Source organism: Pleurodeles waltl, chromosome 12, assembly GCF_031143425.1.
Source record: "Pleurodeles waltl isolate 20211129_DDA chromosome 12, aPleWal1.hap1.20221129, whole genome shotgun sequence".
In the NCBI taxonomy this organism is placed as follows: Eukaryota; Metazoa; Chordata; class Amphibia; order Caudata; family Salamandridae; genus Pleurodeles; species Pleurodeles waltl.
Window position 1 is genome coordinate 68,129,180 of NC_090451.1, and position 21,229 is coordinate 68,150,408.

Below are 21,229 nucleotides of genomic sequence, written 5' to 3' on the forward strand. Positions count from 1 at the left end.
TTAAACATTCTCTTAAGGGCCAAATTATTTAGGGACTTATTTTAACTTTGGCAGAGGAGATGCTCTGTTAAAACATGGCGGACATCCTGTCTGCTGTATTATAAATGCCTTGGGTTGTACTGCACATGTACTAACGTGAATGTGGCTTCTGCCACATTTGTGATGCAATATCCCATCCATCAAATTATAAATAAGGCCCTAAGACCTTTACTCTATAGGCATCCTACAAACACCGGACCAGTCAGTGAGGTAGCATACATGCCAAGCCTCCTGATTCAGGCGGGAGACCACAGATTTCAAGGCTAGTCTCCCACCTACCAATTCCTGCATACAAAAGCCCGATTCCTCAGTGGGCTTCTGCCGACTGGTTTTATGTGACTCGGAGTATGCACTACTAGAACAGGCAGAGCATAACATTTTTGTCCCACTCTCTTCCTCTGCCATAGCACCATCTCTCTGCTTATGACAGACCAGAAAAAAATATATATTTGCATTTCTGATATCTAACCTCTAGCAGCATATTACAAGTCCCATACATGACAACAGACCCAATTTAGGCTTCAATAAAAGTCAATGGGAGAAATACAATCTCCGGATTATTTTTTTTTTTTAAATCTCCCTCTTTTCTCTGCTAAAACGTTGGCATGTATGGAATAGTCATGTTAAACACATGCCATCTACATCCAGTGGGTGGACAAGTTGTGAGAATAAGATGTATCTCAAAGTTTAAAATCGATGAGCAGAATTCAGGTCTTTGGAATAGTTCCCCTGCCTCTCTCGTGGCTTCTAAGAGTAGTGGTCTTCGTGATGTATCAAAAGATTGCCTGGCCACGCATTGACACCCTGGGAGAGTCTGGAATTTGAAGGTTATGCAAACTTTTCTTCAGTCAATGTCTGTGGAGCCTCCCTACTGCTAAGAAAGAAAAGAGAGGGATGCTGGGAGGTGCAAAAATTCAGGCTTTTGCTTTTTTTCCAAGCTTCATGCACACAGCTTTAGCTTCTTCAAATGACTCCATCTCTGATTTCAAATCTGCTTCTAAACACTCATTCTGGGGGTGCTGGGAATGCTGCCCAAAGTTTTCCCAGGTCCCTGTAGCACGACCTCTAATCCCAGCACTCAATTTGCCCCAATGCATCATGGTACATACACCATTTCCAGCACCCACAAAACAACTTGTTGCTCTCTACTGATGAAGGAATTAATCCAGAAACACATGTCTAGAGTTACACAGCACAGACTGTACGAACAATGGTGAGAAATTAAAGACTGCTACTCAAGCGTTATCAAGAATTATCATGCACTGCATTTACCATGATGCACTGGGGCAAATTGAGTGCTGGAATGTGAGCCGGTGTGCTCCCACCCCCTTCTGTTCGAAACATTTATTGTTTATGGACTTTTAACATCTTACTTAAGATCAGGACAACTACATAGGGTCGTCTAAATTAACAAATAGGAAAGAGACTTTTGCTGATAAAACGAATTTCACAAATCAGGAAATGAGTTATCTTCAAGTGGCACAAGCAGTGCTTAACTTGTGCTTGTTGTTTCCAGTGCTGAGCACCAGCACTTATTTTTGAGGGCCGGCGCTTATTCTTCTGCCTCAAGCATTTGCTGCGAGCAAAAGACACATTTGGTAATGACAGAGGAAGAGAAAAACAAAAAAGTGTCACAATGGGAGAAAGCAGAAAGCTGCAAGAGTGAGCTGAAGGGTCAGGGAGTGGCTGTAAGTGAATTAAAGAGGCCCGAGATGGCTTCAGGATTATGCTGCCTCAGTATTCCGTGTTCGCACATTTAGTTGCAGCAGCTGCGTGTTTTCAGAGGAGAGCTCTGAGCACCGGCACAATTTTATTTACAAATTAAGCACTGGGCACAACTATCCGTCTGCATTACATTGCAGCCTTTCTGTCCACACCTTGTGGTCACTGTGCTGTCAAGAACCACATGATGAAGGGGTTCACCCCGAAATGCACTGGGGCAAAAGTTTAACTGTTCTTGAAATATTTATTTCTGAATAAAAATAAGTGAATGCAAAGAAATAAGTCGGGTCACTAACCATTGTTTTATGAGTTAATTACTAACATTAGCTGAACTAATAGCTGCCCAACAACACATACTCCTCATGTTGAATCCGACAGAATCCGAGCAGAAGGGTTTAAATCTTGTGAGCATGCAAAAGGAAAGAAGCGCCTTATTTATTGATGGAATAAAAGTGTGCTCATAGAAGGGCTCTTTTAGATTGAAACGTCAACTGATGAAAGAAGTCCATGCTACTGAACACACAGCTCTGCGTTAGGACTCATAGGGATGGACCTTGGAGAAGCCACATCCTCCTCCCTCCTAGCCTTCTTTTGAGAATTAGCTCAATTTTCCCCTTGAATGTTGTTTTACATTGTTTCTTCATCTACAGGAAAGTGCAACACAAAAACCTGGTCCGACTACTGGGCGTGATCCTGCACAATGGGCTGTACATTGTGATGGAGTACATGAGCAAGGTGAGAGCGGCGCGCGCGAGGGGAGGTGGGCATGGAACACCAAGGCAGGAGTAAGTGTAAGTGTGAGTTGGAGCAAGAGAGGTTGTGGGTGTACAGACCCTCTCTGAGCATCAAAAAAAGAGCCCTAGCTACATTCCTTATAGGAGTTTGCAAAAGAAATGCTGACCGAGGAAGTAAGAACTGGATGTCGTTCCTTTACAACATCTTCACAGAGTCGGGTTGCTGAGTGAATAAGAAAGCTCTTTGTGTTAGAGTATAAGAGAGATCTTAGCAGAAATAGATTTGATGGTATCATGGGCATCTCGGCTGAACTAGATAAGTTGGGGTCTAAAAGGGATCGGAGCATATCTGGGTGCCTGGGAGTCTAAGCGTGATTGTAGAAGAACTGGTTGTTTGAGGGTATAAGAGTGTTCTTTGTATAACTAAGTAATTGAAGCTTTAACAGGGGATCCTACCAGAACTCTGTTTCTGAAGATGTTAGAGGGATCTTAGCAGAACTGAGTGTTGCAGTATGTAAGAGGGATCTTAACATTAGTTGGCATTTCAGAGTGTAAGAGGCATCTTAGCAGAGCTGAGCTTTGCACTATACAAGAAGAATCTTAGCATAAGTGGGTGTTCGGGGATTAAGAGGGATCTTAGCATAATTGGCTGCCTCTGAGTATAAGAAGTATCTAAGCATACATTGGTGTTTCAGAGGATGAGAGTTATCTTTAGCAGAACTTGGTGCTGCAGTATATGAGAGGGATCTTAGCAGAACTGCTTGTTTGAGGGTACAAGCGGGATCGTCTCAGAACCGAGTATCTGAGGGTGTAATAGGGGATCCTCACAGAAATCTGTATCTGAGGATATAAGAGAGATATTAATAGAATCGGGTTTTGCAGTGTGTAAAAGTGACGTGAACAGCACTAGGTGTTGCAGTATATTAGAGGAAACGTTGCAGAACAGATTATTGCACTATATAAGAGGGATCTGAGCATTAGTTGGCATTTCAGAATATAAGCGGTATCTTAGCAGAACTAGGTGATGCATCTTATAAGAATGATCTTAGCAGAACTGGTTGTTTAAGGGTGTAAGAGGGATCATGGCATAATTGGTTATTCAAGGGTATAGGAGGGATCATTCTTAGCATAACTGGATGCCTCTGAGTATAAGAGGAATATTAGCAGAACTCTCTTTATAGGAGGGATGATAGCAGATATGTGTATTAAGGATATAAGAGGTATCTAAGCATATGTCTGTGTTTCAGGGTATGAGAGATAACTTAGCAGAACTGAGGTTTGCAGTATATCAGATGGATCTTGACCTAACTCCTATAAGGGGGATCCTAGCATAATTCAGTATTTCAGAGCGTAAGAGGCACCTTACCAGAACTGGGTGTTTGAGGTATAAGAGGGATCTTACCAGAACTGGGTGTTTGAGGTATAAGAGGGGTCTTACCAGAACTGGATGTTGCAGGGTATACGAGGGCTCTTAGCATAAATGGGTGCTTGTGAGTATAAGAGGAATCCTAGCAGACTGGATTCCTCAGTGCATGACAGGGATTCGCTGCAGAACTCTGTGTCTGAGGGCACAGGAGGGATTAGAAGAGGTTGGTGCCTGAGGGTGTTGGACAGATCTGGGCAGATGTTTCCTCTTAGGGTATGGGAGGGTTCTACCCCCAGCCAGATCATTGATGGACTGTGACCCTTTGATTGCAGTGGGTATGGGAACATGTTTGAGGTCTAGGGGGTAACAGATATTTGAGAAGAATTAACAAGAGCTCAGCATACCTGGACTTGCAGGTTTAAAAGGTGACCCTGGTGGAACTGAGCATCTGAGCTTGATGCTCAGAGGTCAGAGATCATAGCACATATGAGAGTGTGAGGGAAATGCATGGGGAGCAGAGTGGCAGGGATGAAGAAATCTTGGAATTAATCAGATGCTGCCACCCAGGTATTTACTTAAGATCACCTTAGGATGGATGTTAATGCTTTCGAAGTGCCCGAAGTGAAAGGAGGGACTCAGAACTCCTTGGAACGGGTCCAGATGTTGGGAGCGATGCAGGTTATTTGTCCCACAAGGGTACAGAAGTATATTTTGTAAATTTTAACATAGTGAAAATACAAGAATAGATAGTCTAGTCTACAACACGCCCACCAGCACGCACCACCACACATTTACTCACCGTCATGTTGTCTCTTGTGGAGTACTCAGAGAATGTCACCCTAAGATATTGCCTTTCTCTTCACTATTCCCAACTCCTGAAATTTTTGATTCTTGCATCTCTCACAGGGGAACCTGGTGAACTTCCTGCGGACCCGCGGGCGCTCAGTGTTACGCACGAGGCAGCTTCTGGAGTTTTCACTGTGAGTATTTTTCTTCACTTCTCTTAAGAAGGCTCCACTCCTGTTGTCTTCAGTCTCACTTCTACTGAAATAATCAACAATTCTAATGCATCACCCTTTCTGCCATTTTGTAGTACTGCTAATGTCTGTGATACCCTGCTTCTGGAGTGTTCAGTGGAATCAGATGCAACAGCAAACAGGATTACTGGGGTTTAGGGCATGCCCACAGACCTTCTTGGACTATGGGATCATAGAAAGGCTTTTTTATGATTGCATTTTAGAATCACAACTTTTTTGCATGTACGTTGCTTAGCGCGGTTACCATAACGAGAGATCAGTAGATGAGATGTAACCAGACTTTTGGCACCACTTGCGAGCCACACATTTGTGTCTGACCTAAACAGACTAAGGTGCTGGAAAGTCCTGGGTGAGACATGAAACCCCTGGAAGCCAAGGTACGGTGAGAGACGCGAGGAGGGGCTGAGAGAAGAGGCAAAACTCCTTGACTGACAAGTATGGTGGCAGTGACCACCTATGTGCAGTACTTATGAGAGGATGATTAGTTTAATCCTCTCATTGAAAGACCTCCATTTGAAGCCCCAATTGCAAGATTATTGTGTGAAGATGTTCTTGGGAAATGCCTTCATAATCCTGCTGACATGCTGCTGATGTGCTGTAGACATCACAACTGATTGGTTTAATTAATCTTTACATTTCTGTTCAATGGCTCCATGTGGTACCAAATGAGAGTGCAAAAATGAGGGTCTAAAACCTCTGGGAATGTATAGATAGAGCAGAAGCTAGTATGGTTTCAAGCATAGATGTTGGTTCTCCAAAGTGCCAGGAGTACTAAAAGTGAAATCACAAACCCTTTATTGGCCCATATGGTTGACCCCTCGCCCCACTCTCAGACAGTCAAGAACTTCCTGTTTTCTGGTGAGCTGAAAACTGCAAAAACGTAAACATGGCTCTTACTACTCACTTTACTCTAGATTCCTGTCTCTGCCTTTAGAAACTCTGGGACCATAGGTGGCAAGGGTATTGCTACTGGTACCTAATGGCTAGCAAGTGTTAGCAGCTGCTATCTCCGGGTACCCCAGTTCATGTCCACGGATTCAACATGGTGGAGCCAGAACTGACTGTATTAGTGTCTCGGGTCCACAAACCTAGGCGGGCTAGAAGCAAGTGTCGTTGGTGGACACAGAGAACTTCTACTATGCAGTCTTGACTGAAGCTTTTGTTGGGCTCAAGACACACATTATTCTGGGCCCTTTTCTGATCATATTGTGATGCATAGTGGTGGTTGTGATTACCTGTCTTATAAAGCCTGCATCACAAAAGGATGCTAAAAGCCCAGTGAAAAGTCAAGTGGGTGGCCACATATGGTGATGGAAGACATTACATCCACCATCCTGACAAACTAAAGCCTGATGAATTGAGAGATCACTGCCAGCCCAGCAGTGATCTCTGTACTTTCAGAGGAGGCGGTTCCTCCTAGGTACAAAAAGTTTGGTGGGCAGGCACCCTCTGTTTTGACCACACCTACCCACTTTCTGTTTTTCAAAACAAACTCCCAAAGTGGAAGTTTTTCTTTGAAAATCAAACAAATGATGACCCCATCCCTCCAAAACCGCAGAGTTTTTCACTAGGTGCAGTGCTCATTGTTTTTATTTTTCCGCACGTCACTCCTGGGGTTTCCTTGGCAGTGACAAACAGAAAAGAAGGACATAAGAACGTTAGCCCTAAGTAGGCTAGGCTGTCTGACGCCCTTTCCCAGATGGCCAACACTCGCTCAGGTTGTAGCTTTAAGCGGTTTGTCGATGGAGCCAAAGGGGCACCGATGACGGAACGCTTGCTGTCCAGCTGACTCTAAATAGGGTGGGTGGACCGCCAGTTTGGCAATGTCTGAAGGGCTGGTTTAACATTTCAGTGTGTAAGTTGTTGTTTGGTTGTTTGTGGGTCTTTTTTTTATGGTCTGGGGGCTGTTTTTTCCCTGTTGATTTCCCTGATATTACCACAAATATTGTCAGCATCAACCACACATACTTATAGACTCCCATACCTTGCAAAACCCTTAAATAGCATGCCTTTTCAAAACTGCCCTGATTTGCAAATGCAGGCCACCTTTAACTTTTTTTTAATAAGGTACACAATTCATTAATGGGGAGACACAATTTATTTTGATGCCCGGGCCTATTTTCTCTCCCAGCCCTACCCAGGGTACTCTATCACATTTGTAATGGAGCACCTGTGTGCCGAACTCTAAATGGGGTCCGAAGTGTTCTTTTTTGTTATACAAATGCTGTTTACAGGGGCAGCACGGGGCCCTAAAAAGCGTGCCAGTACCTGGGTGGCTAAAAATAGAATATCTGATAGAGACTTCTAGTTGCAGATTCCTGACCTCTGAATTCTAATCAGGCTTCAGACTGGATCCAGAAGATTTTTGTTGAGCAGTACCCCTGCGTGCCATTAGTTGGCATCGATCGGCTCCACTTCCGTCGTCTGCGCCGGATAGGACATCGCGGGTCCTATATAGGCACCACTCCGGTGCGCTGACGTCAGTTCTTTTCTTTCTGCGTCAGCAAGCGCTGAAATGAGGAGTGCTACCCCTCAATTTTTGACTAGCTTTCTTCGATTTTTTTGTTGAGAGTTTTTTCAAGTTTACTTCTGGTGCATTGAGGATCTCATCTAGGAAGATCAGATACAAGCCCTTCGGTTCTTGTAATCTGGCGATGTCGGTGACGGATCTCCACCTCATGTGCCTATGATGTTTGAAGCGTGACTATGACCTGAAGTTGTGCTTCGAGTGTCAAGGCATAAATCCGAACGCTTTGAGTGATCACTCCCTAAAGCTGATGGCGGCCCAACACTCGGCTCCGCGCAAGTCGCAATCTTAGTCACATAGAAGGTCCGGAGATCGGTTGCAGAGCCCAAAGCCATCTTTGTCCCACTCCAAATCCACTGGAGGTTTGGGTAAGCACAAGAAAAAGAAGAAGTCGAAGCATGCTTCGCCTTCTCCTCGTTTATCGGCCGTTGAGATACGGGAGCATTGGCGCTCTAGGTCTCATTCTGAGGAACCTGAGCCTGGGCCGACTCAGTACCTCCCTGAATTTCCAGGAGCTGGAGCAACCCCTGTCCAACTTAGAGAATTTTATGAGGCCATGCGCCTCATTTTTGGGCAGCACAGCCCCCCTGGAGAGCCTTCATGCCCAGTTTGGTCAGAAGGGCCCCTTCGGGTTCTGCTACAGACAAGATGCTGAGGGGCACCTAAGGATCGATTTCTGGATCCAGACCGATGCCGGCTGAGACACCTCGTCCTTCCCTGTTACTGGTCCCGACCCCAATGCTCCCAGTGCCATTTGCACCCCCGGTGGTGGCGCAGACCCCATTGTAATCTCTGACTCCAAATTGGAAGTGGATGTGCGTCGTATGATGCTGATTCCAAAGCCAGTGGGAGCTGTGTCTCCCAGGTCAGATCGTGAGCCTTTTGGTTATGGCTTAGGCCTCAGGATGAATGGAAGGGGTTGCCGGACCCTTTAGAATACTAGCACCCGCAGGAATATATGTGGTCTGGCGTTCAGACTTGGGTGAAGCCAGCGGACTGGTCAAATCTCCAGATACCGGCATGCTTTCTCCCCCAACCGTGGCTATGGAGGAAAGAGGTTCATATTTAATGGTGGTGAGAAGAGCAGCTGAAGTCCTGGACCTTGAGTTGCATTCGGTGACAGTCAGGACTAACCTCCCAACAGAGGTGCTTCAACCTGGAGCTTCATCCTCTGAACCCCTGCTCCCATTCAATGAAGACCTTACAGATGTTCTGCTGGGTACTTGGTCCGAACCTTGCAGAGGGACTCCTGTGAACAGGGAAAGGCTGTACTTTTCCAAGCAGTTGCTGATGGAAGAGACGCAGCAAAGTTCATGATCCGATGTGGACTAGGCATGACCAACTCACTGGGCAGAGCTTTTCTTTGGAAAAAGAAAGCAGACTCGATGCTCAAGCGCTTCATGGATTCCCATGCTATGGCCAGGTCCTGGGCCTCCCAGCAGCCCCACTTCCACCTCAGTGTGCTTTTCGCCCCTTTTATTGCTATGGAAGGGGCACTCAATTGCATCGGGTGCTGTCCAGCCACAGTGCAGCGCATTCTGCCCAGCCTCTGTGTGGCCGGAGACATGGGATTCACCGACTGCATGAATCCGGGAGCCAGCAGTCTGGCCAGTCTGCTGCCCCCCTCTGAAGCAGTCTCTACACCTTCCTAGTCTCCCTTATCAGGGACTAGGTGGAGGCAGAATTCGCCATCACCTCCTCTGCTGGCAATCCATAAGTCAGACAGATGAGGTTTGCTGATAGTCTGAAGGTGCTACTCCTCCCCCTTTTGAGGCTACCCCTCCACCCATACCACCAACCTACAATCCGATGATGGAGGATCACTTGTCCCTTCTCTGCGAGGACGTTACTGCTCTCTTGGCCAAAAGAGTCAGAGAGGGTTCCGGTGCCAGAAGTCGTCGGGGTTGTTATTCCTGCTACTTCCTGGTTCCCAAAAAGGCCAAGGGCCCCCGCCCTATCCTAGACCTTCTATCCCTCAATCTCTTCCTCATGAAGGAGGAGTTCAAGATGCTCACTCTGGCTCAGGTTCCATCTTCCCTGGACCCAGGAGACTGGATAGACATGTTGGACTTGCAGACAGTTATTTCCATATCCCCGTCCTGCCTGCCTACAGACGTTACCCGTGGTTTATGGTAGGCCATGATCACTTTAAGCTCACTGTGCTCCCCTTTGGCCTTACCAGCACCCCTTAGGTGTTCACCAAGGTGATGGTGGTAGTCACAGCTCATCTGTGCAGATCAGGGGTTTCAGTCTTCCCCTTTCTCAACGACTGACTGCTGAAGGCGGCCTCACCCCAGGCAGTCGTCTCCCACCTCCATACTACGGCAGACCTGCATTTTCTGGGATTCACTATATACGTGCCAAAGTCACACCTGACTCCCTCTCAGATGCTTCCTTTAATCTGAGCTGTTCTGGATACAGTGCGGTTTCGGGACTATTCTTCTGTGTGGTAAGTACAGGATATTCATACTATGATACCGATGTTTCAGCCTCTATACTGGATTTCAGTGAGAGGCTGCTGGGCCTCATGGCCTCCTGCAGGTGACACATGCCAGATGGCATATGTGGGCTCCGCAGTGGGACCTGAAGTTCCAGTGGGCTCAGCATCAAGGGAATCTCTCATACACGGTCCAGATCTTGGAGGGAACTGTGCAAAATCTGCAGTGGTGGCTCATGGAATGCTATTGATTCAGAGGCAGACTCCTATCCCTTCCCCAACCAGACCTGCCAGTAGTGACAGATGTGTCACTCATGGGATGGGGCGTGTAGGAAGCTGGCCTGATGTGTGGTGGACACCTATGGTGTTGGCACCTTATACCAGGTCCAGGCAACCCCCATTAGTGAATGAAAACAGTGTCTAGGAAGCCAGGGCTCTCTAGCGGTAGCTGTGGATGGGCAGCCAATACTTATCTAGGAGGAGCGTAAAGCACTTGCAATACCACAGCAGTCGACCAGCAACTTATCACACCTGAAAGGAACCACACAGTGTTGCAAAAATAAAGGTACTTTATTATCGTAACACTGAACTAGATTACTTATAGGCAGTCCCCCCCCAACTGGAAATATACACACACACACACACAGACATACACAGCAATAGCTAGGAATTAGCATAAGAAAAAAACAGCATTGGCAAGAGATTGCAGAAAATAGCTAGGGCCTTAGGGGAGGACCAAACCACATACTAAAATAGAGGAATGTGAAAACAGCCTCCTCCCAAGGATATGGAGTAGTTAGAAGGGAGCTGGGAGAGCTCGGCCACCCCAAGAGGTGAGTACCTAAGTGACCTCCCCCCCCCCCCCCACCAGCAACCAGGAGAGCAGAAGTAAGTACCTAGTCTTCCCAAGGACTAACAAGGGGACTTAGAAAAGGAACTTTGCAAGAACAAGACCAGATCAGAGGAACCCAAAGGTAGATTCTGGAAGAAGACCTGCAAAAGAAAGGGTCTGAGTCCAGTCCACGATGGAGTGTCCAGACGGGGCAGAAGCCACTACCCACTACCCACCCTTTTGTGATTGAGGAGCAGATGAAGATCAGCTGTGGAGTCCAGGAGCTGCAGAGAAGTCCTTGTAGTCATGCAGGTGATGTCCCACATCGGTCGCTGGGTTGCAGTTGGTCAGTATTCAGCAGGACCACCAACAAGCCTTGGCAAATGCAAGTGGGAGCAAAAGAAGAGTTGCAAGGTTGAAGACGACCAGCAAGGTCCAGGGGACCTGACCCTTGGAGGGAAGTCCCATCTGACCCTCAGCAGTCAGAAGAGGTAACAGTAGCAGGTACAGCCCCCACAGGGAGCAGGCACAGTAAGTTGCAGTGAGGCCCGATCAGCACACCTGGAGAGGATTCCCACATTGCTGAAGAAGCAGAGGGGAGTCTGTTTTTGCAAGGATGAAGTGCTGGAGGCTGGGGTTTCTTGGAGCCTGGAGATCCCTTGGAGCACGCGTCAACAAGCCTTGGTTGCTGCAAGACTCCCGGTGTACAGGGGTACCGTCCTTCAAGGAGGGGCAAGGGCTCATCATCTCCCAAAATGGACAGAAGGCAGAGAGGACCAAGGGGACCACTCCAGATCATGGTCTGTGTTGCAGGATCCACGCAGTTCCAGAGGAGAGCAGATCCACGCAGCTGGACGTCATTGCCTTAGGTGCCTGCAGATGCAGGGGAGTGATTCCTTCACTCCAAAGGAGATTCTTTCTTGCTTCTTGGTGCAGCGGAAGTCTTGCCTGCATTCTCTTGTGGAAATGTTGCAGTTGTTGGAAGGAGCCTGGTAAACAATGTTACAAGGCAAGGTCATCTCGGGAGTTGCAGTCTTGTTGGTTCCTGATGTGTCCAGTTGCGGTTCCGGTGGCCAGGAGCAGAAGAGGTCAATGCAGAGGAGTCCTAGTGGAGTCTTGCACTCCGACTCTGGGGACCCATTGGCAAGTGAGTCCCTAAATAGCCCTAAAATGGGGTATGGTCACTTTGCACCAGAGGGGGTCACTGATGCCACCTGCCTGACCTGGCCACTCAGCTGCTCCCAGGGGCCTCTGCACATCTTGTTTTCAAGATGGCAGGGTCAAGTGGACACCTGGATTAGCTCTGGGTATGGCCCCAGGGGTGGTGACTGACAGGGAAGTGGTCACTCCCCTTCCTTTGCCCAGTTTCACGCCAGAGTAGGGACTGGGGGTCCCTGAGCTAATGCAAATCGGTTTATGCAAGGGGGCACCAAATGTGCCCTTCAAAGCAAACCAGTGGCCTCGGGGTGGCCACCCATGCCACTTCTGCCCAGAGTTCTCAAGAAGATCAAGAATGACCAGGCCAAAGTAATCCTTGTGGCTTCGGACTGGGCACGAAGGATCTGGTATCTTGAGCTGTTGAGCATGTCCATCGATCTTCCGATCAGATTGCCCCTTTGGGAGAATCGTCTGTCGCAGCTGCAGGAGAGGGATCTGCATCCGAACATGTCCACTTTCCACCTTCTTGTATGGCGATTGAGTGATGGCAATTGACAGATTTTGACCTTCCACCTGAAGTTTGTAACATTATCTTGGCAGCCAGGCATCCCTACACCAAAATGGTATATGCCTGTTGGAATAAATTTGTGGCATAGTGCACAGACAAGTCTATTGACCCCCTTTCTGTACCTCTTTCCGAGGTTCTGTTTATACTTTCTTTGGCCCAGCAGGGCTCTGCTATGGGCACTCACAAAGGTTATTTGTGTGCAATTTCTTCTTATTTGAGGTTGCCTGAACAACCTCCTTTGTTTAAGTACCCTATTGTACGTAGGTTCCTTAAAGATCTTACAGGTGCTTATGGGCATCCCAGCACACATTTACCAAACACTACTGCCTGGACAGTCAGGTCTGGAGGGATGGGCACTTTGCCCGTTCGGTCCTGCAGGACTTTCTACTGTGAATTTGGTTTGCAGACCCTCCTCTGGGGATGGTATTGCTTGGGTATCAATTCAAAGGTAAGGAATCTTCAACTAGAAGTCTATCGGATGAGCACGTTACCGTTGGTAACACCTTATCTGGTAAAGACATTCTAGTTGTAGATTCCTTACTGACCCACCCATCCGTCCTGCTCTGCGAACTGATTTCTAGGGGCAGAGACTCCCCTTTAAGAGCCTTAGTTTTGATGCACCAGTAGTCAGGTTCTTTATGGCTCTGGGCTTCTGGCATGGAAAGTTGTAAAAAGAAACAGACATCAGCATGCCAGAGCAGTGCCTATATAGGATCTGCAACATCATATCCATCACAGAAGATGCCGACGACTGAACTGGAACCAGTCGACACCACCTAACAGCACGCAGAGGTACTGCTCATGAAAATCATCCGGATCCAATCTGATGCCTGGGGAGAATTCAAAGGTAAGGAATCTGCAACTAAAAGATGTCTCTACCAGATAATGCATTACTGAAGGTAAGTAATGTGTTCATCTAACACAATGGAAATATTTTTGACAGCCATCTTACAATGTGCCACTCTTTACCCCTTTATAGAACATCCTTCCAATCCTTTTCTGATGTGTGTCGTACTCCTCATCACCTCTTTCATGCTCCCTCATCTTATCCTTTGGGCATTCCCAGAGCCTACTCTCCATCCATGTCTGTTTTATGGTTTCCCGCTGCCTGGCGTTTGCCATCCTGTGCATTATGCCTTCCTCTAATGTCTGCAATAGCTGGACAGTGTTGTTCATAATATTCTCCTATCTTGCTCTTCTCCACATTCTTCTTTGTCCTATCTCTACTGTGTGTGGACTCTATCTTGAAGTAACATTGCCGAAGGGATGGACTATCTGGAGTCCAAGAAGCTGGTGCACCGCGACCTGGCTGCGCGCAACATTCTCGTCTCGGAGGACCACGTGGCAAAAGTCAGTGATTTTGGAATGGCCAGGGTGGACACGAAGCAGCAGGATATCACTTTGCTGCCAGTGAAGTGGACGGCTCCTGAAGCTTTGAAACATAATGTGAGTAAGGGTAAGGAGGGCGAGCAATGATGGGACCATGTGAGCAGAGTTGGCAGATTGAAGATAGGATGCAGCAGGCTGCAGACTATGAGGAAGTGCCACGGGTAGAAGTTGTGGTCGTGATGTGGCAGGCAGGAGTCCACGATGAGCTGCAGGGGCTAGAAGGTTGTAGTTGCAAGGTAACAGGTGGCAGAATGTGGTGCTATACAGCAGGCAGGAAGTTGTGGCTGGTATGCAGCCTGCAGGAGTCTATGATGAGATGCAGTAGGTAGATGATTGCGGTTGCCGTACCGCAGATGACAAAATGTGATGAGGTGCAGCATATAGGAGGGTGTGATCCTGCAGACGGGGACTGCGACGAGGTGCAGCATATAAAAAGTTGTGGTTGTGATGCAGCAGATGGCCAACTATGGTAGGGTGCAGGAACTGGTAGACAGTGGGTATTGGGAAGCAGTTGCCAGACTTAGGGTCCTTCTGGATTGTGCAGGATTTTACTGCCACTTTCCTGAAGTACAGTGCTTAATTTGTTTAAAATTGAGCCCATGGTATTACTCACTGGTCCACTGCAGCTGGCACAACCCAAGTATCTTTTTAACTGCAGGTTTGTTTTGCTTTTCACAAACCTGAGTTGAAACACTTGTGTTTAAGTTAAAATTATATAATTTTTTAAAGATAAATTAAATGTTTAATGCTCTACTAATGAACGGTGCTTAAAAATACACACAGCGCCCCCATGTGGTGGTTTCTCATAAATATGTGCCGGTGTTTACAAATAAGTGCTGGTGCTGAGCAACGGAAAACACTGGTACAAATTAAGCACTGCTGAGGGTACTACATCCACCAAATTAAGAGAGGACTACTGGCCCTGGGGACAACTCTGTAAAATGAAAGGAATCGCCATCAAGGTGGTTGGTTCAATATAGTAAAAACATGGTCTAAGGCTGCCATCATTACTGACGGCCGCACATCACCCTATTGACTTTTTTCCCCCCAGAAGCGGGAGTTTGTTTATGAAAAACAAAAACCTAATGACCCCCACATCTTAAGAGTTTTTTCCCCCCAGAGTGTGTGTGGGGGAGGATCATTGTTGTTTTCCACCTGTCCGTCATCTTCAGGTTTTTCCTGGCAGTGACAGAAAGGGGAAAAAAAGCTATTACTCCATCAACCCTGTGTAGGGAGACAGTGTAATGTCCTTTCCCCTATGGCCCCTGCTCCATCAGTCAGCCGAATGAAGTATTCCATAGACGGAACCAATGAGGGCTCCTGAATCATTAAGGTTCACCCGTCTCTAAATCCGACGGGTGAGCTGAGAGTTGGGTGGGCATGGTACTCTGTCACATCTGCAACAGAGTTCCCAGTTTACCAAACTCTGAATACGGACCCGTGTTTGGAATGCAGAATGCATCACACTGTGGTTAGGACATAGTAGGTGGCTGATCAGGGCTAGTATGCAGGAGGCGAGGATACAACAAACTGAATCATGGATTAGCATGCAGCTGGAGCACTGTAATAGTTGTGTAGCAAGTAGTCACCTCTGGTCAGGATAGGGCATAGGCAGCAGGTGACTGTGCTCCTGGGATGCAACAGGTGACATACCATGGTTAGACCACAGAAAATATCACAGAATTCTCAGAATGTACATGGTGGCACTCTATGGGCAGCGCGGACATTTGCAGAAACCTAACTATCGTGAAGATGTGGCAAGTGACAGTGTTCTTGGGATGCACAAGGTAGCAGATTGCGGTTGAGAAGATGCACGTGACAGGTCGATCTTACCATGCAACAAGTGGCAGAGTGTGGGAGGCACACAGGATGTGGTAGTGATCTTAGAATGATAAGGCACACTGTGGTTACCAGGGAGCATGTGACAGAGTGTTCTTGACATATAGCAGTATATGACAGTCTGATTTCTGGAAAGAGCGGAGTGTGGTTAGTATGCAGGAGTTGACGGGTGATCTTAGGATGCAGCAGGTGTCAGGCTGTGGTGGTGGTGCAGCATCTGGCAGAGTGCACGCAGGGTGCACCACATGGATGACAAAGATGGCAGAATGTGATAGGATGCAGGGGGTTTGGCTGGATGAAATGCCACAGGAAGCAGGTTGTCATGCAAGGAATCAGGCTGCTGACTGCACTAAGTTGAAGGTTGCAGAGAACCATGGTTGGGAGCGCACAAGGTGACAGTGTTATTAGGAGGCAGAGGGGAATGCTGCAGCTGGGATGCATAACGTGAGGGTATTCTCAGAATGCCAGAGGTGGTAGATAATGGTACTGAATGCAAAGTGCTCTTAAGATGTGGATAGGGTGCAGGCAGTGAGAATGTGTTCTCAGGATGCAACAGGTGACAGAGTGTGGGTAGCACAGAGGATGTCACTGACCGTTCTCAGGATGCACCGGGTAGTACACTGTCCTAGGATGCAGCGGTCAGTAGACTGTGCTAGGATGCAGGATGTGACAGAGGGTTTTTAGGATGCAGCAGGCGGTAGACTAGCTAGGATGCAGCATGTGACAGTTCTTAGGATGCAGCGGGCAGTACACTGTCCTAGGATGCAGGATGTGACTGAGGGTTTTTAGAATGCAGCAGGCGGTAGACTGGCTAGGATGCAGGATGTGACAGAGGGTTTTTAGGATGCAGTGGGCATTAGACTAGCTAGGATGCAGCATGTGACAGTTCTCAGGATGCAGCGGGCAGTACACTGTCCTAGGATGCAGGATGTGACTGAGGGTTTTAGGATGCAGCGGGAGTAGACTGTGCTGGGATGCAGGATGTGACAGAGGGTTTTTAGGATACCGCGGGCAGTAGACTGGCTTGAATGCAGGATGTGACAGTTCCTAGGATGTAGAGGAAAGTACTATGCTAGGATGCAGGATGTGACAGAGGGTTTTTAGGATGCAGTGGGCAGTAGACTGGCTAGGATGCAGGAAGTGACATTTCTCAGGATGTAGCAGGCAGTAGACTGTGCCAGGTTACAGGATGTGACAGAGGGTTTTTAGGATGCAGTGGGCAGTAGAATGGCTAGGATGCAGGATGTGATAGAGGGCTTTTAGTATACAGTGGGCAGTAGACTGAGCTACGATGCAGGATGTGACAGAGGGTTTTTAGGATGCAGCAGGCAGTCAACTGGCTAGGGTGCAGGACATGACAGAGGAATTTTAGGATGCAGCAGGCAGTAGACTGGCTAGGATGCATGATGTGAGAGTTTTTAGGATGCAGTGGGCAGTAGACTGGCTAGGATGCAGGAAGTGACTTTTCTCAGGATGTAGTGGGCAGTAGACTGTGCCAGGTTACAGGATGTGACAGAGGATTTTAGGATGCAGCGGGCAGTAGACCGGCTAGGATGCAGCATTTGACAGAGGGTTCTTAGGATGCAGCGGGCAGTGAACTGGCTAGGATGCAGGATGTGACATTTCTCAGGACGCAGCAGGCAGTAGACTGGCTAGGATGCAGTATGTGACAGTTCTCAGGATGCAGCGGGCAGTGCACTGTCCTAGGATGTAGGATGTGACTGAGGGTTTTAGGATGCAGCGTGCAGTAGACTGTGCTAGGAAACTGGATGTGACAGAGGGTCTTTAGGATGCAGCAGGCAGAATGGCTAGGAAGCAGGATGTGATATAGGGTTTTTAGTATGCAGCAGGCAGTAGACTGTGCTAGGATGCAGGATGTGACAGAGGGATTTTAGGATGCAGCTGGCAGTAAACTGGCTAGGAAGCAGGATGTGATAGAGGGTTTTTACTATGCAGCAGGCAGTAGAGTGTGCTAGGATGCAGGATGTGACAGAGGGATTTTAGGATGCAGCAGGCAGTAGACTGGCTAGGATGTGAAAGAGGGGTTTTAGGATGCAGCAGGCAGTAGACTGGCTAGGATGCAGGATGTGACAGTGGGATTTTAGGATGCAGCAGGCAGTAGACCGGCTAGGATGCAGGATGTGACAGGGTTTTTAGCATGCAGCAGGCAGTAGACTGGCTAGGATGCAGCATTTGACAGACGGTTCTTAGGATGCAGCGGGCAGCAGACTGGCTAGGATGCAGGATGTGACATGTCTCAAGATGCAGCGGGCAGTAGACTGGCTAGGATGCAGGATGTGACAGTTCTCAGGATGCAGCGGGCAGTACACTGTCCTAGGATGTAGGATATGACTGAGGGTTTTAGGATGCAGCGGGCAGTAGACTGGCTAGGATGCAGGATGTGACAGTGGGATTTTAGGATGCAGCAGGCAGTAGACCGGCTAGGATGCAGGATGTGACAGGGTTTTTAGCATGCAGCAGGCAGTAGACTGGCTAGGATGCAGCATTTGACAGACGGTTCTTAGGATGCAGCGGGCAGCAGACTGGCTAGGATGCAGGATGTGACATGTCTCAAGATGCAGCGGGCAGTAGACTGGCTAGGATGCAGGATGTGACAGTTCTCAGGATGCAGCGGGCAGTACACTGTCCTAGGATGTAGGATATGACTGAGGGTTTTAGGATGCAGCAGGCAGTAGACTGTCTAGGATGCAGGATGTGACAGAGGGATTTTAGGATGCAGCAGGCAGTAGACTGGCTAGGATGCAGCATTTGACAGACGGTTCTTAGGATGCAGCGGGCAGCAGACTGGCTAGGATGCAGGATGTGACATGTCTCAAGATGCAGCGGGCAGTAGACTGGCTAGGATGCAGGATGTGACAGTTCTCAGGATGCAGCGGGCAGTACACTGTCCTAGGATGTAGGATATGACTGAGGGTTTTAGGATGCAGCGGGCAGTAGACTGGCTAGGATGCAGGATGTGACAGAGGGATTTTAGGATGCAGCAGGCAGTAGACTGTCTAGGATGCAGGATGTGACAGAGGGATTTAAGATGCAGCTGGCAGTAGACTGGCTAGGATGCAGGATGTGACAGGGTTTTTAGCATGCAGTAGGCAGTAGACTGGCAAGGATGCAGGATGTGACAGAGTTCTTAGGATGCAGCTGGCAGTACTGTGCTAGGATGCAGGATGTGAGAGGGTTTTCAGGAGGCAGTAGACTCTGCTGGGATGCAGGATATGACACAGGGTGTTTAGGATACCGCGGGCAGTAGACTGGCTAGGATGCAGGATGTGACAGTTCTTAGGATGCACCTGGCAGTACTGTGCTAGGATGCAGGATGTGGCAGATGGTTTTTAGGATGCAGCAGGCAGTAGACTTGCTAGGATGCATGATTAGACAGGGTTTTTAGGATACCGCGGGCAGTAGACTGGCTAGGATGCAGGATGTGACAGTTCTTAGGGTGCACCTGGCAGTACTGTGCTAGGATGCAGGATGTGGCAGATGGTTTTTAGGATGCAGCAGGCAGTAGACTGGCTAGGATGCAGGATGTGACAGAGTTCTTAGGATGCAGCTGGCAGTACTGTGCTAGGATGCAGGATGTGACAGAGGGTTTTTAGGATGCAGCAGGCAGTAGACTGGCTAGGATGCAGGATGCAACAGGGTTTTTAGGATGCAGCAGGCAGCAGACTGGCTAGGATGCAGGATGTGCCAGAGGGATTTTAGGATGGAGAAGGCAGTAGACTGGCTAGGATGCAGGATGTGAAGGAAAGGTTTTTAGGATGCATTGAGAAGTAAACCGGCTAAGATTCAGGATGTGACAGTTCTGAGTATGCAGCAGGCAGTAGACTGGTTAGAATGCATAATGTGACAGAGGGTTTTTAGGATGCATCGGGCAGTAGACTGGCTAGGATGCAGGATGTGACAGAGTTCTTAGGATGCAGTAGACTGTCAGGATGTAGGATGTGACAGAGGGTTTTTAGGACGCAGCAGGCAGTAGACTGGCTAGGATGCAGGATGTGACAGGGTTTTTAGGATGCATTGAGCAGTAGACTGGCTAGGATGCAGGATGTGACAGAGTTCTTAGGATGCAGTAGACTGTCAGGATGTAGGATGTGACAGAGGGTTTTTAGGACGCAGCAGGCAGTAGACTGGCTAGGATGCAGGATGTGACAGGGTTTTTAGCATGCAGCAGGCAGTAGACTGGCTAGGATGCAGGATGTGACAGAGTTCTTAGGATGCAGCTGGCAGTACTGTGCTAGGATGCAGGATGTGACAGAGGGTTTTTAGAATGCAGCAGGCAGCAGACTGGCTAGGATGCATGATGTGACAGAGGGCTTTTAGGATGCAGCGAGCAGTAGACTGGCTAGGATGCAGCATGTGATGGAAGGTTTTTAGGATGCAGTGAGCAGTAAACTGGCTAAGATTCAGGATGTGACAGTTCTGAGTATGCAGCAGGCAGTAGACTGGTTAGAATGCATAATGTGACAGGGTTTTTAGGATGCAGCAGGCAGTAGATTGGCTAGGATGCAGGATGTGACAGAGTTCTTAGGATGCAGCTGGCAGGATGTAGGATGTGACAGAGGGTTTTTAGGATGCAGCAGGCAGTAGACTGGCTAGGGTGCAAGATGTGACAGGGTTTTTAGCATGCAGCAGGCAGTAGACTGGCTAGGATGCAGGATGTGACAGAGGGTTTTTTAGGAGGCAGTAGACTGCTGGGATGCAGGATGTGACAGAGGGTGTTTAGGATACCGCGGGCAGTAGACTGGCTAGGGTGCAGGATGTGACAGTTGGTTTTTAGGATGCAGCAGGCAGTAGACTTGCTAGGATGCCCGATGTGACAGGGTTTTTAGGATGCAGCGGGCAGTACACTGTCCTAGGATGCAGGATGTGACTGAGGGTTTTAAGATGCAGCGGTAGAAGTCTGTGCTGGGATGCAGGATGTGACAGAGGGTTTTTAGGATACCGCGGGTAGTAGACTGGCTTGGATGCAGGATGTGACAGTTCCTAGGATGTAGAGGAAAGTACTATGCTAGGATGCAGGATGTGACAGAGGGTTTTTAGGATGCAGTGGGCAGTAGACTGGCTAGGATGCAGGAAGTGACATTTCTCAGGATGTAGCGGGCAGTAGACTGTGCCAGGTTACAGGATGTGACAGAGGGTTTTTTGGATGCAGCGGGCAGTAGAATGGCTAGGATGCAGGATGTGATAGAGGGCTTTTAGTATACAGTGGGCAGTAGACTGAGCTACGATGCAGGATGTGACAGAGGGATTTTAGGATGCAGCAGGCAGTAAACTGGCTAGGGTGCAGGACGTGACAGAGGGATTTTAGGATGCAGCAGGCAGTAGACTGGCTAGGATGCACGATGTGAGAGTTTTTAGGATGCATTGGGCAGTAGACTGGCTAGGATGCAGGAAGTGACAGAGTTCTTAGGATGCAGTAGACTGTCAGTATGTAGGCTGTGACAGAGGGTTTTTAGGATGCAGCAGGCAGTAGACTGGCTAGAATGCAGTATGTGACAGTTCTTAGTATGCAGCAGGCAGTAGACTGTGCTGGAATGCAGCATGTGACAGGTCATAGGATGCA

At 48.2% G+C, this 21,229-nt stretch overlaps 1 protein-coding gene across 2 annotated transcripts in view; it reads left to right on the plus strand.

Annotated features, from left to right (window-relative positions):
- The window catches only part of MATK (megakaryocyte-associated tyrosine kinase), an 84,145-nt gene that overhangs the window by 45,605 nt on the left and 17,311 nt on the right, over window positions 1-21,229 (plus strand). Inside the window, exons 9-11 of one of the 2 annotated variants that reach the window (XM_069217573.1) lie at window positions 2,412-2,496; window positions 4,768-4,841; window positions 13,671-13,876. In XM_069217573.1, coding sequence (XP_069073674.1) covers window positions 2,412-2,496; window positions 4,768-4,841; window positions 13,671-13,876 — 365 coding nt within the window. The remainder of the gene's footprint in view (window positions 1-2,411; window positions 2,497-4,767; window positions 4,842-13,670; window positions 13,877-21,229) is intronic. The other variant, XM_069217571.1, reaches the window with a different exon arrangement.